The sequence below is a fragment of the Papaver somniferum genome, chromosome 4 (assembly GCF_003573695.1).
Source record: "Papaver somniferum cultivar HN1 chromosome 4, ASM357369v1, whole genome shotgun sequence".
NCBI lineage: Eukaryota > Viridiplantae > Streptophyta > Magnoliopsida > Ranunculales > Papaveraceae > Papaver > Papaver somniferum.
Genome location: NC_039361.1, coordinates 137,191,457 through 137,210,963, shown reverse-complemented (window position 1 = coordinate 137,210,963; position 19,507 = coordinate 137,191,457). Strand labels below are relative to the sequence as shown.

The window sequence follows — 19,507 nt, the reverse complement described above, 5'->3', positions numbered from 1 at the left end:
CGTATAAGGTCACCCAAGTTAGGACTATTACTTTGTATGCCTAGAAAGATTTAGGTATGCCCAAAATCGGGGTTCGTTTAATTCTCACTCAATTTTTCCTTTAATCATGCCATATTTTGAAAACTCACTGGCCGTTGGATATCTTAGGGAACGAAATGTTTTTGGATTTCTGTAGTCCCCACACAAAATCCAAGTAGCAGAGGATAGGGTGCATGGTCACCACTCGGTTCAAATTTGCAACTCATAATATTTCATTGCTGTTTGTTTTCGTTATATATTCAGTCATATCAATTTTTTCTGCTTCCATCTTCATTACATTTGAGCTTCCATGGCGACTATCTCTGCTACTTCGGTTAGGTTTGGGTCTTCACTTAAACTGTCCTCCAGGACTGGGCAGGTAACATCTTAGTTGCATAATGCTTACACTCTTGTGTAATTTTAATTTAGATTTTATTGGAGAATATGCTTAGAATGGTAATGCATTCTCAATTTTGTTTAGTTTTTTCATGTATTTGGTTAGTAGTAACATTAGTTGTAAATGTGTAATCGAATCCCATGACATTGTACAACCTTGAAGCCTCATTAGTCGGATGCAAATTTTCTTAAGTTCAAGAGTGAGACTGTCATCTATCCATGTGGTGGCCACAAATGACGAGACCTAGTATCCCAGATATCAAGTATGTTTCTTGCCTCTATATAGGTTGCAAGTTTGTGAAATCCGAGGAGAACATGTAATTTTCGCGTATTAATTCTACTATGCCGCAACATTGTGAATCAGATCCGCTGTTCTTTAGCTTTGTTGACGCGTATACTACTTATGCAATTACCCTGGTTGCATTTCATCAATCTATATACAGCTTGTTTGGCAAACATGTACGCTAGGTCACTTAAAATGCTAATGTTGTGCAGGTAACGGGAAGGTCCATCACAAGTGTTGTCTATGTTGGCTGGGCAAAGAATGGCTTTCCTTCGTTGAGGAGCTCATCTTTTCGTGTCTCTTGTGCGGTATTTGCCGACCACTTTCAGCACTTCATCTCCATTATTCTTTTCATTTTTAGGCACGTCCTTTTAAGTCAGTTGTTAGAATAATTTTTTGTGCTTTTTATGCACTGGAGAATTTTTATACTAAACAACTGCATGAATTTGACAGGCGAAACCCGAGACTGTACAAAAAGTTTGTGAGATTGTGAGAAAGCAACTGGTGTTGTCTCCCGAGACTGAGCTCACCCCTGAGTCCAAGTTTTCTGCCCTTGGTGCCGATTCTCTAGACACGGTATGCTACATGGTTTAATTGTTGTTTTGAAAAAATATAAAAAACAAATAAAGAATTAGCAATATAAATCACTTCCTTGTGTTTTAAAATGGCGCGGGATCAGGTATAATTTTGACAATGTGGATTGTGATTGTTTGCAGGTAGAAATAGTGATGGGACTAGAGGAGGAGTTCGATATCAGTGTTGAAGAAGATAACTCACAGAACATTACAACTGTTCAAGAAGCCGCTGACTTGATAGAAAGCATTATTCAGAAGAAGGGCGAAGCATAGAGAGATAAAGAGAGAGCGTGTATTAGAAGTAGCGAGAGAAGACTGAGGTTTCGAACGGGTAAGATGCATAAGTATGTGCATGTGCTTGGTGTGTCGTTTTGATAATTTGCAATGTTTTGACAAATTGAATTGCATTCTTTTTCCAACCTTGCGGATTTAAGTGTGAAATGAAATTAATGAAGATTGATTGCTAATTGGATTAAGTTAAGATGCAAGAGCTTTTCAAGTCTTTTTTTTTTAAGATCATCTTGGCAACCATGACAACTAAACAGAGTGGTTAATAACATTAGAGTCATCAATCATGCAGCTGTCGCAAAACCCATAAAACGTCACAGCAAAGCTATTATTACTATTTCAACAAAGATGCATGATATCCTCCTTTACAATGGTTCTGCCTCCCCTCCTCCCTTTTACAAAGTTATATTTGTATGGCATAGTTTTGAGTCACTCTCCATTTCAAGCTTTTAAATCTTGAGTCTCCAAGCCAATTGGGAAATCTTCTAGGATAGCCCATAATTCTGCCATACTGCTGCCATTGCCGTCAAAGTGCTTTGCGAACCATCTTTGGAACCTCCAGAAATCCAACCATTATAGAGTACCCCTGGTTATTATCCTTGGCAATTTCTGGCTCTGATGACATCTATTAAATATGAGTATCGACGGATCATTGATCAAAGATAGAACAAAATCATGACAAGAGAATTTAACGTGGTTCAGCTCAAATGGCCTACATCCACACAAACCCTTTAGGTTGAAACTACATTAATGATCATCAGTAAAATACTGAGATGGTTTATATTTACATTGTAATTCCTATTTATAGGAGTAATAGGATAAACAAGAATGAGTAAACCTAGAACAAGCTAACTGTGTTGACTAGGTGAAATTTATCTAGAGATTTACTAGCCAGATTTGTTACCGACTTGGTCTTCTTATGTGCACGCACATACCTTAAGTGCACGTATGCTACCATATTAGATTTATGATAAGAGTAAGGATCAAATGTAAATAAAAGAGACGAGAGATTAAGTGGTTCGACACTAACGCCTACATCCACTAACAAACCCCGTAGGGATGATTGTTTATTGATCAACAGTACATACTGAGATGGTTTACATTTACATTGTAATTCCTATTTATAGGAGTAATAGGATAAACAAGAATGAGTAAACCTAGAACAAGCTAACTGTGTTGACTAGGTGAAACTTATCTAGAGATTTACTAGCCAGATTTGTTACCGACTTGGTCTTCTTATGTGCACATACCTTGAGTGCACGTATTCTAACTTGCCATATATTCCAATAGCACATCCAAAGTAATCTTTATAGCCCGATTCACAATTTTTAAAAACAAATTTCCTTTATACTCCCTCCGTCCCAAATCGATTGAGCTAATTGGTTTTAAATTTTGTCCCACAAATAAATGAGCTATCTCACTAATCAAGGGATATTTTTAAAACTACCCTTTTAATTGATTATTGTTACTATAAGAAATATGTATAATTTGATAGTTATGTTTATATTCGTTATGTAGGTGTTTTAAAATGCTTTTCAATAATAGAATAAAGTTTATGAAAAACCGTGGTATATTTTAAGAAACCAATCATTTCTAAGTTTTACTAGTTATTATCCATAAGGGTATAATTGTAAAAAAATACTTAAACATACTCCTCTCATTTCCTTAATAACTGTGCAAACTACAAATAACTCAATTAATTTGGGACAGAGGGAGTATTTAATATATATATAAGGTATTTTTTTTCTTTTGAAACTTGAAGGATGAATTGATTAAGAATCAGTGTTTACAATAGATGTATCCTTCCGTAACTGATCAATGATACAGATTGGAGGAGTTGATAACCGAACAATACTTAATCTGTCAACTCTTGCTAACTTAGACAAGATATCAGCTACCTTATTCTTTTCTTTTGGCACATAATTACAATGCCAAGAGCTAAAACGAGAAAATAAACTTTTGATATCTAACACCATATTTCAAAGTCTCCAATCTATGTTGGTAGAGTCTTTATTAACCGCATCAACTACTAATCTTGAGTCCATTTCAAACTCCACTCTGTCTAAGTGTAGATCCTTGGCCCAGTGAGTTTCTTCCCATAGAGCTTCCCATAGACTTAGACATTTAGCTTGCTCCGGACTCCCCACATAAGTCAAATGTATGTACCTTGCTCCCTGTTATTCACCTGTAAAATCAGCAAAATTAGACCAACTCCACCTGTATTAATCAAGTCATTGAAGATCCTACTCACTGCATTCCGGATTGTCAATCCTCAATACTAGTTTGGTTTGCTACCTTTGATTTACGTACAGATAATCAGACTAACTTGAAAGACTAGTTTTGCTCATGGTTTGACAAGCCGATATCTCATCAAGACATCCAGAGTCTTCATTCTGAATAATATGATGCAGTTTATCTCTTGTAGAAAGGATATATTTTACATATTTCCAAATAAACTGATTAATCCTTGGCAGGAGAGGGAGCTTCCACGGTTTCTTGAAAATGTTGTGCATTCTCTGACCAACTGAATCATTTCCATTCTTTTCCTCCATCATTTTCCTATAGGCTGACTTAACTGAAAAAGAACCATTCTTCTCAAGAGTCCAGACCAGCTTATCTTCATGATTGTGATAAATTTTTGTTTTTTGGATTAGTTTTGCAACTGGGATTTCAAATAAAGAAAAGATGAGATTGATATTCCATCCACCGATTTCTGTATCAAAAAGTTGGTAGACATAAGAGAAGTTCATATAATAACTTGCACCACTTTTGGAGTTGGTGGCATGTCTAGACCTTCAATCCATCTGTATTTCCATATCATAATTTTCTTTCCATTCCATAGAGACCAACAAATGAATATTTTAATGAAATGAAGTTCAGAACTAATACTCCTCCACGACCAAGTAGATTATTATTTTTCTGAATGTTGAAGACTTGCCCAACTGGGAAATATTTAGCTTTGAGAGATTTTGCACAAATTGAAAAATCATCAGAGCATAACTCCGAGCAGATTTTGCTAGTAAAGCTTTATTAAAGACTTCAAGATCCCTGAAACCCAAACCTCTTTCTTCCTTGGGTTTTTAGCACTTTTCCTGGTCGTTATGAAATGTTTTCCTCTATTTGATTTCTTGTTTCTCCAGTATTTTTGCTGAGTTGTATTCGTCCTAGGTATGGTGTTGTCTGGTAGTTTTAAACTGATCATATGATGAACATGAAGTACATTTGTAACATTCCTAATTATCACAGACCTTCATGCTTTAGAAATATTAGTACCTGACCATCTTGAAAGCCTTGTTTCCATCTTTTGGATGAGAGAATAGAAAGGAATCTTCTTATTGTGACCAACATAAAACGGAAAACCCAAATATTTTTCCTTAGAAATATCAAGTTGCCTGACTTGAAGGATACCACTTATGGTTTGACAATTGGAATGGCTCATATTTTTATTGAAAAACACAACCGACTTATGAAAATTAATTAATTTACCAGATATATAGAAGGCATTCCTTAATAATATATACCAAAGGGTATAAAAACACGTCCGGCCTATCTCTGGGTTGAAATATTCTAGATACACATATTTTTGAACCAAAATGGGCTACAGGTCACCCAGATAATAAAGATAACCCAATATCTTTCCACTTTGTTCCACACCTACAACATAGAGATAGAGTAGGCAACTTGGGTTGTCCCCGGCATTTAGCTTGTTTATCACAAAAATCGAGTGAACATCCCGATCTTATGCGGGAGATTGAGATTCCAGATGAACTCAAGTAAAACCCATCAGCCCATTCATCTAACTAAACCTAGTTAGATACCATCAAATTAATTCAAGAGATTAAAAAAAAAATTATAACCATAACTGAATTGAAATCATTACAGTATATAAGTAGGATGCACGTGCGTTGCACGTCGGCAAATATTAAGATTATGACTTATCCATGTCGAGTGGTATATGCATTAAATTCTATTTCCTCGAGCATGGCAGACAACTTCACAGGGAAATGGAGACATAAAACTTTATTTTCTTAAAAACGGAGAAAGAGACGTGACTAATTTGCGAAGAAGAAAACAAACGTGTTTTACATATTCACGTATAAGAAAGAATTGATGAATAACATAAAAATTGATGACCGCGCGTAGTCGGGAGGCCGACCAAAAAAGCATAAACCGGCAGAGTGTGATTTTTTTAAAAGATATATCTGTTTCCCCTTCAACAATAATTGAAATATATAAGATTTCTTTTAGTATTAAATTTTTCATTTCTGAATTTAAAAAAAAATAAAAAAGTTCTAAAGGCTAATACATTCTTAATTAAACCATTGGGCAGGATGCGAAATAAAATATCCTTTAAATGAGTAATTACTTCTCTTTTTTATTTATTTTTGCTAGAAAAGGATAAATATATTAATCTAAAATGAAATACAGAGATTAGAAGATAAAATGAGGAGGTTGACTTCCCATTCACCTGTTACAGCATTCTTCCTACTATATTTGGTTGTTTTTTCTACCAAGCCGTTCAACTCTCTACTAATATAAATAAAGTTGTAGAATGGGAAAATGTTCAAAAGCAATAAACAATCATCTAAGATAGAGGAACTAGACCAACTAATTTGGTTAGAACTTTTATTTATATAGGAGATAACATTTTTTGCATTTCCTTATATAGAAATACTTGAGAAATTCAACGCCTTTAGCCATTTGACAACTTCCAAAACCGCCATACTTTCAGCCTCCTCTGCATCAATTGTTATACCGGAGATGGTTTTGCAACCCTTGTAGTTCCCCTCTGTACCTATTAAGATTATGCCAATACCATATGTGTGAGTATTTTAATCGAATGAGGCATCAACATGTACTATCATTGAGTCCTCATGAATGAATTCCAATACAGCAGGCATCAACATGTTACATGTTATCAGTATGACTAGGATGTTGTGATTGGATACAAGTATCTTGAGTAGACAAAACACCCAGAGTTTCATTTGATAATCTACAAGCAACACTCATGTGTTTCACCTATTTTTCTTGAAATACATTACAATACCTCTCTTTCCAAATGCATCAAGAAGTTGTAAAAATGTGACAGATTTGTTCTTGGCTATAGTTACCCGATAGCCATTTCCTAATCCAGTCAGATACAAAGATGTTTGAAAAAGCGGGGGTCTAACAACCGCACCTAATATTTCTGTATGAACTAACTCCAATATAATTCGAAGTGAATCAACTAGACAGTCAGACTCAATCAAGGAAAAACATCCAAGAGTTATATCTCAATTTCTCAATACAATATGCAATCGAACAGATAGAAATCTGTGAGTCCGATTGATATGAGAAATAACTTGAACGGTATCAAAAACCAATGTTAAAGTGCCAATCAATTTCAATAAACAACCAAAGGTCGGATTTTCCAATTGATTGAACTATGCACAACCTGTGATATTTCAATTATATAAAAATATAATGTGGAAAAGAAATAACACAGACACCAGAAGTTTTGTTAACGAGGAAACCGAAAATGCAGAAAAACCCCGGGACCTAGTCCAGATTTGAACACCATACTGTATTAAGCCTCTACAGACTCTAGCCTACTACACGTTAACTTTGGACTGGAATGTAGTTGAGCCCTAACCAATCTCACACTGTTTAAGTTACAGTCGTGTTCCTTACATCTCTGAATCCAAGCAGGACTCTACGCACTTGATTCCCTTAGCTGATCTCACCCATAACTAAGAGTTGCTACGACCCAAAGTCGAAAACTTGATAAACAAATTTGTCTCCCACAAAAAAGTCTATTTTGATAGATAAATCTGTCTCCCACAGAAAAGTCTATTCTGATAGGTAAATCTGTCTCCCACAGAAATACCTACGAAGTTTTTGTTCCGTCTTTTGATAAATCAAGGTGAATAAGAACCAATTGATAATCCGGTCTTATATTCCCTAAGAACAGCCTAGAAATATCAATCACCTCACAATATCTTAACTATATCGTAGTAGAACAAGTTATTGTGGAATCACAAAGAATCATATGAAGAGCTTTGTGATTACTTTTATATCATACCTATCGGAGATAAATCTCGAGAAAATATTAGAGAAGATAGTACTTACTACGATAGAACAAGTAAGATCATAACACACAACTACAGAGAAAATAGTTGGGTCTGGCTTCAGAATCCTAATGAAGTCGTCAAGTCGTTAGCCTATAATCGTTTTAGGAAAAACCTAGGTTAAAGGAGAATCGACTCTATTCGCAACTAGTATCACACAAGAGGTGCGGGGATTAGTTTGCTAGAGTTCTCCCTTATATAGTCTTCAAATCAGGGTTTGATAGCTTTGGAACAAAGCAATCAATAATCACCGTTAGATGAAAACCTGATTTAAGATTCAAGCTAAGTTTGCTTAATATCTCTCCACCGTTAGATGATCTTAGCTTGTTACACACAAATGAAATATACCTTCATTTAGATATGGGTAACCGTACCTAAACGTGTATATTTAGTTGGCTCAATAACAGTTAACCGAAGTTAGCCATATGAAAATTTTTGTATTAACCACATTCATCTTAACACTTCTAGATCAAATGAATGTAATTGTGTTACTCATAGAGTTGTTCAATTGTTTATATTCTCATAGAAGTATACAAGACAAAATTGAAGCAAAATCGGATTGATTCAAAAGAATCTGTTCATGAACATTTTAGCCACGGTTTGCAAATATTGTATTCCTTAATTTATAAACGTATTTGTTCATGATCATGAAATCATACTTAAGCGATTTTAGAACTTAAACCAACTCAGTTTGCAAACGGGTACGCAAACGGGTTCCCAGACTTTAACAGTTAAAACCGTTCGCATACAGGTATGCATACTTGGTTCCCGGACCTGAATCATTCTTACAACAGTTTGCAGACGGGTATGCATACTGTGCTATATCCAGACAATGGTTAATTGCTCTAAACTCCCATTTAAATCATTGAAATATCCTTAAAACATGACAATAGTTGTCTCACACAAATTATTAGCTTATAAATAATTTTCAAGTGACCGAATGATCAATACGAAACATTCCGAGTCTACATCAAATGACTGTCTCATCATGTAAGATGTTACAAGGCGATTTTCACATGATAATCTTTTGACTAATTGTTTAGTTCCAACAAATAAACAGTTTCCAACTAAACTCATCAAGAATAATGATGAACGTAGTTAAAGCAAAAAGCCTTCAAACACATATTTCGAGAAAGATATAAGAGAGTTAAACTCAGCTCGAAATATCAAATATGTATAATGTAAAATCTATATATCTTAATAGGAAATATAATAGAATAGACTTCTAAGTGATATATGAGTTCAAATCTCCACATACCTTTTGTTGATGAAGTTCCTCCAATCTCCCTTTAGTAGATCTTCGTCTTCAATAGATGAACGGCGTGAAGTCTAAAGCTCAACTACACATTTTATCCTAATCCGAGACATAGCTATAAGTAGACTAGAAATCAAGACTTATAGTTTCGACTCATAAACTTGACAAACAATCTTGAGATAGCAACGCTTGCGAGTTCGACCGAGCAGTGCTCTAACAATGTTTGTACCATAATCAAGCAAGACTAAGTTTTCATACGTAACTGATGCCCAAACAGACCTAGAAAACCTAAAATGGAGAATGATATGCTCAATTGTTCCATGCTGGATGTCATTACACATGCTACAATAAGTATTCTGTGAAAAAGCGGGGGTCTAACAACCACACCAATATTTCGCTTAGCAATCTGTATAGACTAACTCCAATATACTTTTAAGAGAATCAAATAGACAGACAGACTCAATCTTAATAAAAGTATATCAAAGAGTTATCTCTCTTTATCGATTCAATACTTACTCAAGAAAATAGAAATCTGCGAGTCTAATTGAATACAAGAGAAATCACTTGAACGGTACCAAAGACCAATGTTCAAGGATCAATCAATTTCAATCAGCAACCAAAGGTTGGATTTCCCAATTGATCGATTCAACGCACAACCTGTGATATTTCAATTATATAACAAAATATAATGCGAAAATAAATAACACAGACACCAGAAGTTCTGTTAATGAGGAAACCGCAAACGCAGAAAAACCCTGGGACCTAGTCCAGATTGAACACCCACTGTATTAAGCCGCTACAGACACTATCATACTACAAACTAACTTCGGTCTGGACTGTAGTTGAACCCCAATCAATCTCACACTGATCCAAGGTACAGTTGTGCTCCTTACGTCTCTGATCCCAGCAGGATACTAAGCACTTGATTCCCTTAGTTGATATCACCCACAACTAAGAGTTGCTACGACCCAAAGTCGAAAAATTTAATAAACAAATCTGTATCACACAGAAAAGTCTACGGTAATAGATAAATCTATCTCCACAGAAATACCTACGAGTTTTTGTTTTGTCTTTTGATAAATCAAGGTGAACAGGAATCAATTGATATCCCGGACTTATATTCCCGAAGAACAGCCTAGAATTATCAATCACCTCACAATAATCTTAATCGACTAGCGAAAGAAGATATTGCAGAATCAAAAACGATGAGACGAAGATGTTTATGACTTCTTTTATATATTGCATATCAGAGAAATCAATCTAAGTCAATCTTACGATTGTACTCAAATACGATAGAAACAGCAAGATCAGATCACAGAACTACAAGAAAAGTAGTATCGGTCTGGCTTCACAATCCCAATGAAGTCTTCAAGTCGTTAACTTACAGGGTCTCGATAGAAACCTAAGGTTAAAGGAGAATCGACTCTAGATAATACAACTAGTATCACACAGGAGGTGTGGGTATTAGGTTTCCCAGTTGCTAGAATTCGCCTTTATATAGTCTTTCAAATTAGGGTTTGCAATCAATGTTAGCTTAGTAACAAAGCATTCAATATTCACCGTTAGATGAAAACCTCAAGCTAATATCTTTCAACCGTTTGATCGAAACTTAGCTTGTTAAATGAAACGCACGTTTATTTAGGTTTGTGTAACCATACCCAAACATGTACATCTAGTTGGTTCAACAATAGTTAACCAAATGGTTAGCCATATGAGCACTTTCATATCAACCATATTCTTCGTTACCACAACTAGTTCAAATGACTCAAATGAACTAGTTAGAGAGTTGTTCAATTGCTTAGATCTTATAGAAGTATACAAGACACAATCGAAGCAAAAACGATTTGATTCCCTCGAATCGATTCATGAACTTTATAGCCACGGTTTGCAAATATGCATTCCTTAGTTTATATAAGTTTAAGTTCACGAATAACCGTTTTTAGAAAATAACCAACCTAAGTACGCGGACTTAAGTACCCGGAATAAGTTGTTTTTTCAGTTCACAAACTCCAACAGATTTTCATGGGACGTGAACTTCCGATGGTGCGTGTACTGCTACGCGGACTTTAGTTCCGGTTTTTCTGAGCAGCAAAGTACGCATACTTTGGTTCAAGGAATAAAGACTTACACAGGTATGAGTTACCACACAATGTTCATATCCAACCATGGTTATATATTCTAAACTCTCATTTCAATTATTGAAACATTCTTAGAGGACGTTATATAGCTATTATTCACAAACCATTTTCGTCAAGCAATTTTCAAGTAATTGAAACTTAAGATGACTTTCGTCACTAGTAAAGATGAACTTGGCCAAAGCGAAAGCTTACCAACACATATTTCGAGAAATAGATAAGTGAGATAAACTCAGCTCGAAATAGCAAATGTGTATAATCAAAGTCTATATAGTAATACGACTTTTGTCTCAAGATAGGAGATAGAGTAGATAGACTTTTGAGTGATAGATAAGTTCAAGTCTCCACATATCTTTTATTCGATGAAGTTCCACCAGTTCCTTGAGCATTCTTTGTCTTTGTATGATGATCGCCATGGAGTCTAGAGCTCAACTACACTTTCTATCCTATTCCGAGACTTAGCTATAAGTAGACTAGAAATCAAGACTTATAGTTTTGATCACTAACATTGAAAAACATGCTTGAGATAGAAACGCATGCGAGTTCGACCGAGCAATGCTCTAACACTCTGGTTAGGACGACAGAATGCGAGCCTACATTTAGATGGAAGTATGTCTTCGAAACACTTCCATATAATGATATGGACCTTATGCAAAAATGAAGATCTCCATAACACTTTATAAAGAGGGTTAGGATTAATAAAAGAATCATTAGGATTACTAGTAATAGCCCTACACACTGACTTGACAGTAAGAGAACCATTTCTGGTATATGGCCAGATTAGTCTATCCTTACCCGTTAAGGGTATCCTAGTCCTTATGATTTTCTGGCAGTTATTAATAGTGAAAAAAGATTCCAGGTTAACATTACAATTACGTGTGATTTGATCTATAAATTGAGCAAAAGAATAGTTGGGGTTTTGATGTTTTTGAATGAGTAATTACTTAAGGTTAGTTATAGACATATTTGAGTATCACTCTAAGTCATACACATGGGTTGTTTCTTTTTATCATGCAAATACGTGGAAGTGAAACTTCGTCCCACTCTGAGTAGCCATTCAACTGTTTCTCTTCCCTTTCTTTCGACTCGACATTCTTTTCTCATTTTCTCACTCAAAGTATGTGTCTGCTCTAATTAATTTGAATATTTTTGTTAATGACTAGTTTTTCACCCGTGCGATGCACGGGTCTGTTTTTCGCTTACAATCCTAATAAAAGATTTTAACAAACTCAATAGAAAAAAAATTAATATATTATGGATATATCATGGACTTGTAATCCAAAATGAACAAATACTATAGCGCTTATTATAACTTCATGAAATGACTAAAAGTTATGCTGCTCCAATCCCTTATTAGAATTTGATATTCATCAAAGTTTCCGATATACTTCATTAGGAGAAGCGTCCTCGAGATCATAGTATATCAGATGTTCAAAAAACTCTCATTTAACCGTTTCTTTTAATAAGTTTCTCCATCTCGATTATGTCATGAGATGTTGTTGGTACTTTATTAAGGTAAAATGAACATTGAACAGTGATTTAACTTAATGACCTTTTCTCTCTACCGCAGAAATCTAAAAATAATTTTACATGGAAATAAGTGTGAATTATAGGATGAACCTGTGCATTATAGAGTGTGTATGGATGTATATCCGAGACATATAACATGAACCCGTAAATTAATATATTGAGTGATTCTATGTGTACCAGTGAATTGCAATACGAGTGTTTGAGGGTAAAAACTGTTTCTGCTGGTTTTTGTAAATTTGGGGTGTGTGTGAATGAGAAACGAATCTAAACCCTAAACAAATGCACTGCACGGGAGTACTTTTAGATTCGAGAGATCAATCTGTATAATTCTGGCCTAAACCAAGAAATGGTTGTTCCAGACTTGCTTCGGTCACAAAGTGAAAGAGATGGGGTTGATCTTAGGGAGGGAAGCGAATAAGCTGTTGAGATTATGAAGGTGTCAGTTGTTTATGACTTGTATCAGAATATTGAACTGGCTTGCATAATGTAAGCTATCAGTTCTCGGTGTTTTCTGGATACTATGACAACAGTTGGTTTTCTGTTTTATTTAAAAATAGGTGATAAGCACGTAGTGCTACATTTTATACCTTTATTTATATTAGGTAGGACTCGATATTTTGGCTAGTAACATTGTTTTGAGCTATTTGTAGGAAATGCAAGCAAATCTGTTCACCCGGAAAATAAATGGCTTAACAGAAGCTAATTGGCGTTTGCAATGAAAATGATCAAAAATGGCTGGCCTGGTATCCCTGTATATCAGCAACATGGAACTTATCACAGCCAACCGATACTATAAAAGAAAACAAAGAACTGCCTTTGTTTATACAAGCACGTGAAGCTCCACTATTGGTTCTTCAAAGTAAGGGAGCTGAGAGGCTAAGGAATTCAATTCATTTGTATGGAAGCATTTGAACCTATTAGGACGTGTCTTTTCCTTCACCACACGTCAATTTGGCATACAAAGCACAGAGCATATACTGTTCTTTGTGAGGTTAAAAGAGATTTTCATCTCTACTTTGCAGAAATGGGAATCGTGATGCTCTACAACAGCAAACAATCGATCTGATGTTGTGTTCGTTTGGAGAAGACGTTACAAGGCATGACTTGATTGAGCATGAAGAAGATTTTGGGGATGAGTCTCATTATTTCGGTGATGGATCAAGAGCAACAATGATGTCTCGAAAATGAAATACTTGCTGGCAATGGTGGTGTTGAATGGAGAGAGTACCTCAGTTATGTATGGGTGTGGACCAGATTCATCCATGGACAGAAAAGGGGGTTCCCGACAGGTTTACAAGCCGGAAAACCAGCTGAAATATATGCAGCTACTGCTGTTAATTGGTGATGGAGAAGAACGGGGAGTTGCTGCCGTGATTAATGGCAGTAAATGGTGTTGCTGATGATCGATGGCGGTAGTTGGATGGTTAATAGCGGGTGATGTTTTGCAGTTAGAGTGTGAACTGAAAAACAACCAAGAAGGAACTGTGGTCGTGCAAAAGTGTTTGCAGTGTGGTTGTTGGTAATAGACTAGTCTGTCGGTATCAAGAGACCGACATCAAGCTTACCTGCTACAAGTTAATGGTTGCGAGATGCCTGCTAAGTGGTTATGGATGATGGCTGTACAGGGAGAAGAGTATTTGGGTAGTTTTTGAATTGGAGGTTACAAAGACAAGATGCTCATAAAGTTCAACTGTGGTTCGAGTAATGTATAGGGAAGAACTGAATTCAGGCTACAAGAAATGAAATCGTTGTGTGCTGTCTCAAATGAAGAAACGGGAGATAGTTATGGGTTGTATCTCAAGGTCATGAGACCAGTGAAGACGAAAAGATGGACTGGCTGAAGGATGATGTTCATAGTTGCCGAAATTCCTTTTCCTCGCCAATTTGAGTTCACATCTTTCTACAATTTACGGCGATAAGAAATGGGTCTGAAGTTGGATCTAATGGAGAAATGGAGGTGTATTTGTTGTGTGTTACGAGAGATGGCATGGCTATTGGATTCCTGGTGGTAAGCTGTTGTTGCCGAGATGGAGAAGAATTGAGCTCGAGTGGTGATTTGTATGAGCCGTTGGTACTGGTGGAGGATGATGGTCAATGAGATGAGAAGATGTGGCTGCAGTCAGTGAAGGCGAGTGCTGGGTAGGCGGACAGAGAATAGAAGCTGGCAAGGTGATTGAATGGGCTTTTGGAGATACTTCAATAGTCCAGTTAGAGGACTTCGCAGCATATATATATTTTGAGATAGAAGATCAGAAAGGAGAGGCCAACGCTGCAAGAGGCTACACAGCCGAGAATAGCAGTTAGGTTCTGAAGGGGAGGCGCGGCTACAAGCAGTTCAAGAGAGCCGCAGAGGAGATTAGGGTTTGAATCTTATTTTTCTCCTTTTTGATTAGCTAGGATTTTATATTCATATTTGTTTATAGTTTTTAAGAAAGCCATGCCTAGCTAATTTCATGTTAGGGTGAAAAGATGAAGTTGTAGGATTTATTTGTTTTCATGAATAAGGGTTTTCTATCAATCGAACTTAAGTTTAATAATTTTGTCTCTCTATCAATGTTTAGTTTCTAGCTAGATTTTTCATGTGCTATGCCATGTATAGTTCATTGTTGGATTAGTAGAAAAACTCATTGAACCTAAGTAATAATTAAATTCTGAATATTATTTGACTCTTCATGCCATGTATGATTAGTGTTTAGAAATTCTACTTTTAGGTGAGAACAAATAATTCATTTTTGATGATTCTTGTCAGCGATTCGTAAATGCAATATCTTCCATGTATGAGTAGTTAGGTTTGCCGCTCTACATGAGTTTACTTGAAACCCTTTGTGATTGAATACGAGCAATTTTCCTGTAACGGATTCCTAGAACCCTAACATCTTCATATCCCTGGTTACCGACTTTTCATTGATTTTATTTTAATATTTTTATTTCGTTTTCAATTTCAAAAATCCAAAATATTATTTCGTGATTAGTTTTATCAGAGATATTGATTATTGGTATATCCACCGCTCCCTGTGGGAACGACCCGTACTTGCCTTTGTCTACTAGTTAGACACCGCGCAATTGCGGTTATCACATATAGGGTTATCCAGAAATCCTATCAATTTTTGGCGCCGTTGCCGGGGAGCGGTTGTGGAATATTGTAATTAGTATTTTTGATTTTGTAAATAGTTAGTTTTTATTTTATTTTTGTATAGTATTTTATTTTTTTTTAGGATTTCTTTTTCCTTTTGACTCTTTTTGTATTTTTGTATTTTATTTCAGAAGCTTTTTTGAGGATGATGAATTTTTTGTACGAGACGTCATCTAAGATGACACTTGCAGAATATAAGCGTAGAAATTCACATTCTCAGGAGAGATCTCCTGATATGATGCTTGGGGAGTATATGCATAGGCAACGGTATGGAGATTTTGCTCCACATGTGGTAAGTGAAGAATCGCCTCTAATGATATATGAGAAGTATTACAAACACACACCGCTTAGTTTGGAACAAAGATTGAGAGTTCTTGAATGCCAAAAATTATTTGCTGATGATGATGAATATTGTAGTGACTCTCTGTTCCAGACAGAACATATAGATGACCCCGTGGATGATTGTCCGGATTATTTTCCTAATTCCATAGATGAGTCTACCTCACAAGATCATTCACCCGACTTAGAGGTTGTTTCTAGACCCCTAGACTTCCAAAAGTTGCCTAATATAGGGTTAGAATTGTGTGCTTCTAAAGTGTTGTTGGATTACTTTGCATCTAAGTACACAGAAGACTTGCTTGTTCCTGATATTGTGCATGAGGCGGTTGATACTATTAAGGTAACTTGCACTGCTGATTTTGAACCTTTATCAGTTTGCATTTCTCATTTTGCTAATTATAATGACCCTATGCCTAATGATATTGTCGATGCATTGTGCCCTCCTATGGTAAATCAAGGTAACTTAACAACGAAAGTTATTTCCGCGGACTTAGAACCAGATTTAGGAGTTACTGATTTTTATGAACTTAAACCACTAAATGCATGTTTAGGTCATTGTGCTGAGTTTGATGATTCTTTTCCTTTTGACAATGTCAATTCGTTACTTCCTATGATTTCTAGTGAAGATATTGTGTCGACGGAAGTTATTTCAGCTGATCTTGAACCTGATTTAAAGAGTATGTCCCAAATAGAAACTAATATATATTTTATGTTTGTTGTCCATGTGAGTCATTTAATTATCTTGACTAAGGACTATATTCTATTGGGAACGGATTTACACATATATTGGGATGTTTTAGTGTTTGCAGGTTCATATTTGCAGCTGACCTGATTCGTTGGGTTGATCCCCAACTTTTCAGACTTTATATATATGCTTTGCTGGTTACTTTGGTGCAACCTCATCTTGTTTGAGGTTCTCAATGTGCGCAAAGATGGATACAAGATTATGCTTCATGGGAGATAAGATCACGCTTCATGGGAGTCAAACCATCAGATTAGTTTTCTTTCCTATATCTTTTATTTGTTTTCTTGAATTTCCCATCTTGATTTCGAGTACGTTGGATGACTCAATTACATTGAGGACAATGTAACGTTTAAGTGTGGGGGACTGGCATTTTCGTTAGGATCTATTAAAAAAAATGAAAAAAATTTGCATAATATGATCAGCTGTTGAGCGGGTCTTTAAAAAATAATAATAATAATAATCCGCTGTGTAGCGGGTCTTTTTTAAGGGTGCACAGGAACCGAGCCGGACCGACGGACCGTCCCGGAACCGGTGGAACCGTACCTGTTTTTGTCCCGAACCGAGGAAGGGGGTACAGGTACCGGTCCAAAAAATAGGAACCGAGGCTAGGGAGGTACAGGTACTCGGCCCTACCCATATCCCGTGCCGAACTGTACCGACTGTACCGATCATTTGTGATCGTTAGATTTCTATCTAATCTAACGGTGGTAGATATCTAGTATATATAGGAATGAAGTTAGGGTTAGAAACAGAAGTGATTCATTTTCTTTTTCCTTCTTCTTCTTCGACTCTCTCCTGTCCCGAGTCTCCTCCTCCATCACTGTGTTCATAAGAACACACGTTAAACAACACCAAATCCATCACTGTTTGTTTGATTAATTCAATAAGTTAACTAGAAGTCTATAACAGGTAACCAAAATTTCTTTGATTATGATTATTATTGTGATTCTGTGATGTTTTTATTATTTTTTTTAATTTTGATTCTGATTATTATCTTCCTTTTGTGTGTGTGTTCAGTTAAATTTAAACTGAGGAGTGAATTGGGTACCCGAAATCTCGATCTGTTTGTTATGAATCTTCTGATTCCTTAATCATTTGATTAGGTAAGATGCAATCTAGATCTGTCATCTGTATCATTTAATTTGAGCTTCATTAGTTTGATTATAAGTTTATAACATAATGATTTGCATGACCAATTCTAGGGTTTTGGATTGTTGTTGCATTTAAACAGCTAAGCTTTGTTTTCTTTAGAAACATGTTGTGAATCAGTAGTATTGCGACTTATTTGCGTTTTGCAACAATCAATCTTTTGCCCTGTAACCATACATTGTTAAGCAGATGTACATGTTGCGTTCATTCCCAAGGTGTATCATTGTAGGTTGTTAGTTTCCAGCCATATTATTGATCTGGCATGCACAACTTTTTCTAGTCCTGTAACTCCTGTTGCTTTAACTCCTGTTGAGTATTTTGGATTGTACCATTTTGATGGACATGAATTGTTTGGATAAAGTAGATGTTCCATCTTAACCGATTTCTTTTGTCATCTGGAATTAGCTGATAATGTCTCAATGTATTTGTCTTTCTGACTTCAACGTTTTGGTTGGCGGTGTCGTAATTGTCTCGGAGTTAATAGTTATCTTTCATGCTGATGAATCCTTGTCGTTTGTTTCAGACAACGTCGACTTGGGAACAGCTTGTGGACGATACCACCGTGTTTCATGCCTTAGTATCATTGATCCAGGTGAGACGGAAATATCATTTGTCTTCATATGTTTACTGAATCTTCTTCTTTTGCCTGACACTTCTTTTTCTTTTCCGTTCTGTTCTCCAGGTGATTCTGATATCATCAAAACCCTTCCCGGTGACCAGTAAGCGAAGAAAGCTAGCGGATCCAATCGATAGATCCAGAATTTTTCTTGTTTGGGTTGACTCTTTTTCTATCTAGTATGAGTTGAGTTATAGTGAAATTGAATCAGGCTATTTCAAATTTGTAAGTCCGAAAGAACACATTAATACTGAATGTTTTTTGGTAGCTGAATCTGAAAGTATGTTCTTGCACTTTATGAATGTCGTGTGAGACTATTGTTGTGTGTTTTCTTTCTAACATTTCAACCTAGAACTCAATTTGTCTGGAAAAATGACAGGAAAATCTGTCTTTGAATTCTGACAGAAAGTACCGATTGGTACCGGAACCGTACCTGGTACCGTACGTGTACCGAATGGTACCGGAACCGAGGTACAAGGTACAAGTACCGGTCCAAAATTTTGGAACCGAGCCTAGGGAGGTACAGGTACTCGGCCTGGGCAGGAACCGAGCCGAACCGTACCGTGTGCACCCTTAGTCTTTTTCATTTTTCTTACATGTTATGATCAGCTGTGTAGCGGGTCCACAAAAAAAATTATATAAAAAATAAAATAAAAAGGATCAGTTGTTTAGCGGGTCTTTCTGTCTAGCTGTTTAGCATACATCTCTCGATCTAGCTGTTTAGCGGATCCTTCTAGCTGTTTAGCGGACATTTCTCGATCTCATTGTTTAACAGATCCGTCTAACTGTTTAGCAGACATCTCTATACCACGGTTTTGTGGTTTCGTCTAGTTGTTTAGCAAACGTCACTTCTTATCCAGCTGGAGCGGATATATTCTTTGTTTTTGCTCGAGGACTAGCAAAATATAAGTGTGGGGGTGTTGATAAGCACGTAGTGC

At 36.1% G+C, this 19,507-nt stretch overlaps 2 protein-coding genes and 1 long non-coding RNA gene across 5 annotated transcripts; all 3 read left to right on the top strand.

The window, feature by feature from the left end:
• Window positions 1-254: 254 nt before the first annotated feature.
• Window positions 255-1,760, top strand: LOC113362780 (acyl carrier protein 4, chloroplastic-like). The gene is made up of 4 exons (XM_026605276.1): window positions 255-397; window positions 910-1,005; window positions 1,151-1,273; window positions 1,414-1,760. Exons 1-4 carry the CDS (start codon window positions 329-331, stop codon window positions 1,543-1,545), a joined length of 420 nt encoding a protein of 139 aa, XP_026461061.1. The 5' UTR covers window positions 255-328; the 3' UTR covers window positions 1,546-1,760.
• Window positions 1,761-13,383: 11,623 nt separating this feature from the next.
• On the top strand, window positions 13,384-17,171 carry LOC113362779. 2 transcript variants are annotated; one of them, XM_026605274.1, is made up of 3 exons: window positions 13,384-13,446; window positions 13,610-14,948; window positions 15,852-17,171. In XM_026605274.1, the coding sequence occupies exon 3, from the start codon at window positions 15,866-15,868 to the stop codon at window positions 16,889-16,891; it is 1,026 nt and encodes a 341-aa protein (XP_026461059.1). In that variant the 5' UTR covers window positions 13,384-13,446; window positions 13,610-14,948; window positions 15,852-15,865; the 3' UTR covers window positions 16,892-17,171. The 2 variants fall into 2 exon arrangements, with proteins under 2 accessions (XP_026461059.1, XP_026461058.1); XM_026605273.1 differs by lacking the exon at window positions 13,384-13,446 and having other exon boundaries at window positions 13,464-14,948.
• Window positions 17,172-17,335: 164 nt separating this feature from the next.
• LOC113274300 lies at window positions 17,336-18,886 on the top strand. 2 transcript variants are annotated; one of them, XR_003322941.1, is made up of 4 exons: window positions 17,336-17,713; window positions 17,822-17,907; window positions 18,477-18,545; window positions 18,636-18,886. It is a non-coding gene; the product is annotated as an uncharacterized LOC113274300 (long non-coding RNA). The 2 variants fall into 2 exon arrangements; XR_003322940.1 differs by having other exon boundaries at window positions 17,361-17,907.
• The last annotated feature ends 621 nt before the right edge of the window (window positions 18,887-19,507 follow it).

Excerpts from the sequence above, each read along its gene's own strand:
- LOC113362779 (XM_026605274.1), top strand. The coding sequence starts at position 15,866 with ATGATGAATTTTTTGTACGAGACGTCATCTAAGATGACACTTGCAGAA.
- LOC113362780 (XM_026605276.1), top strand. The coding sequence starts at position 329 with ATGGCGACTATCTCTGCTACTTCGGTTAGGTTTGGGTCTTCACTTAAA. Across the intron at positions 1,006-1,150 it reads CTTTTCGTGTCTCTTGTGCG|GCGAAACCCGAGACTGTACA; the intron begins GTATTTGCCGAC and ends TGAATTTGACAG. Across the intron at positions 1,274-1,413 it reads GTGCCGATTCTCTAGACACG|GTAGAAATAGTGATGGGACT; the intron begins GTATGCTACATG and ends GATTGTTTGCAG.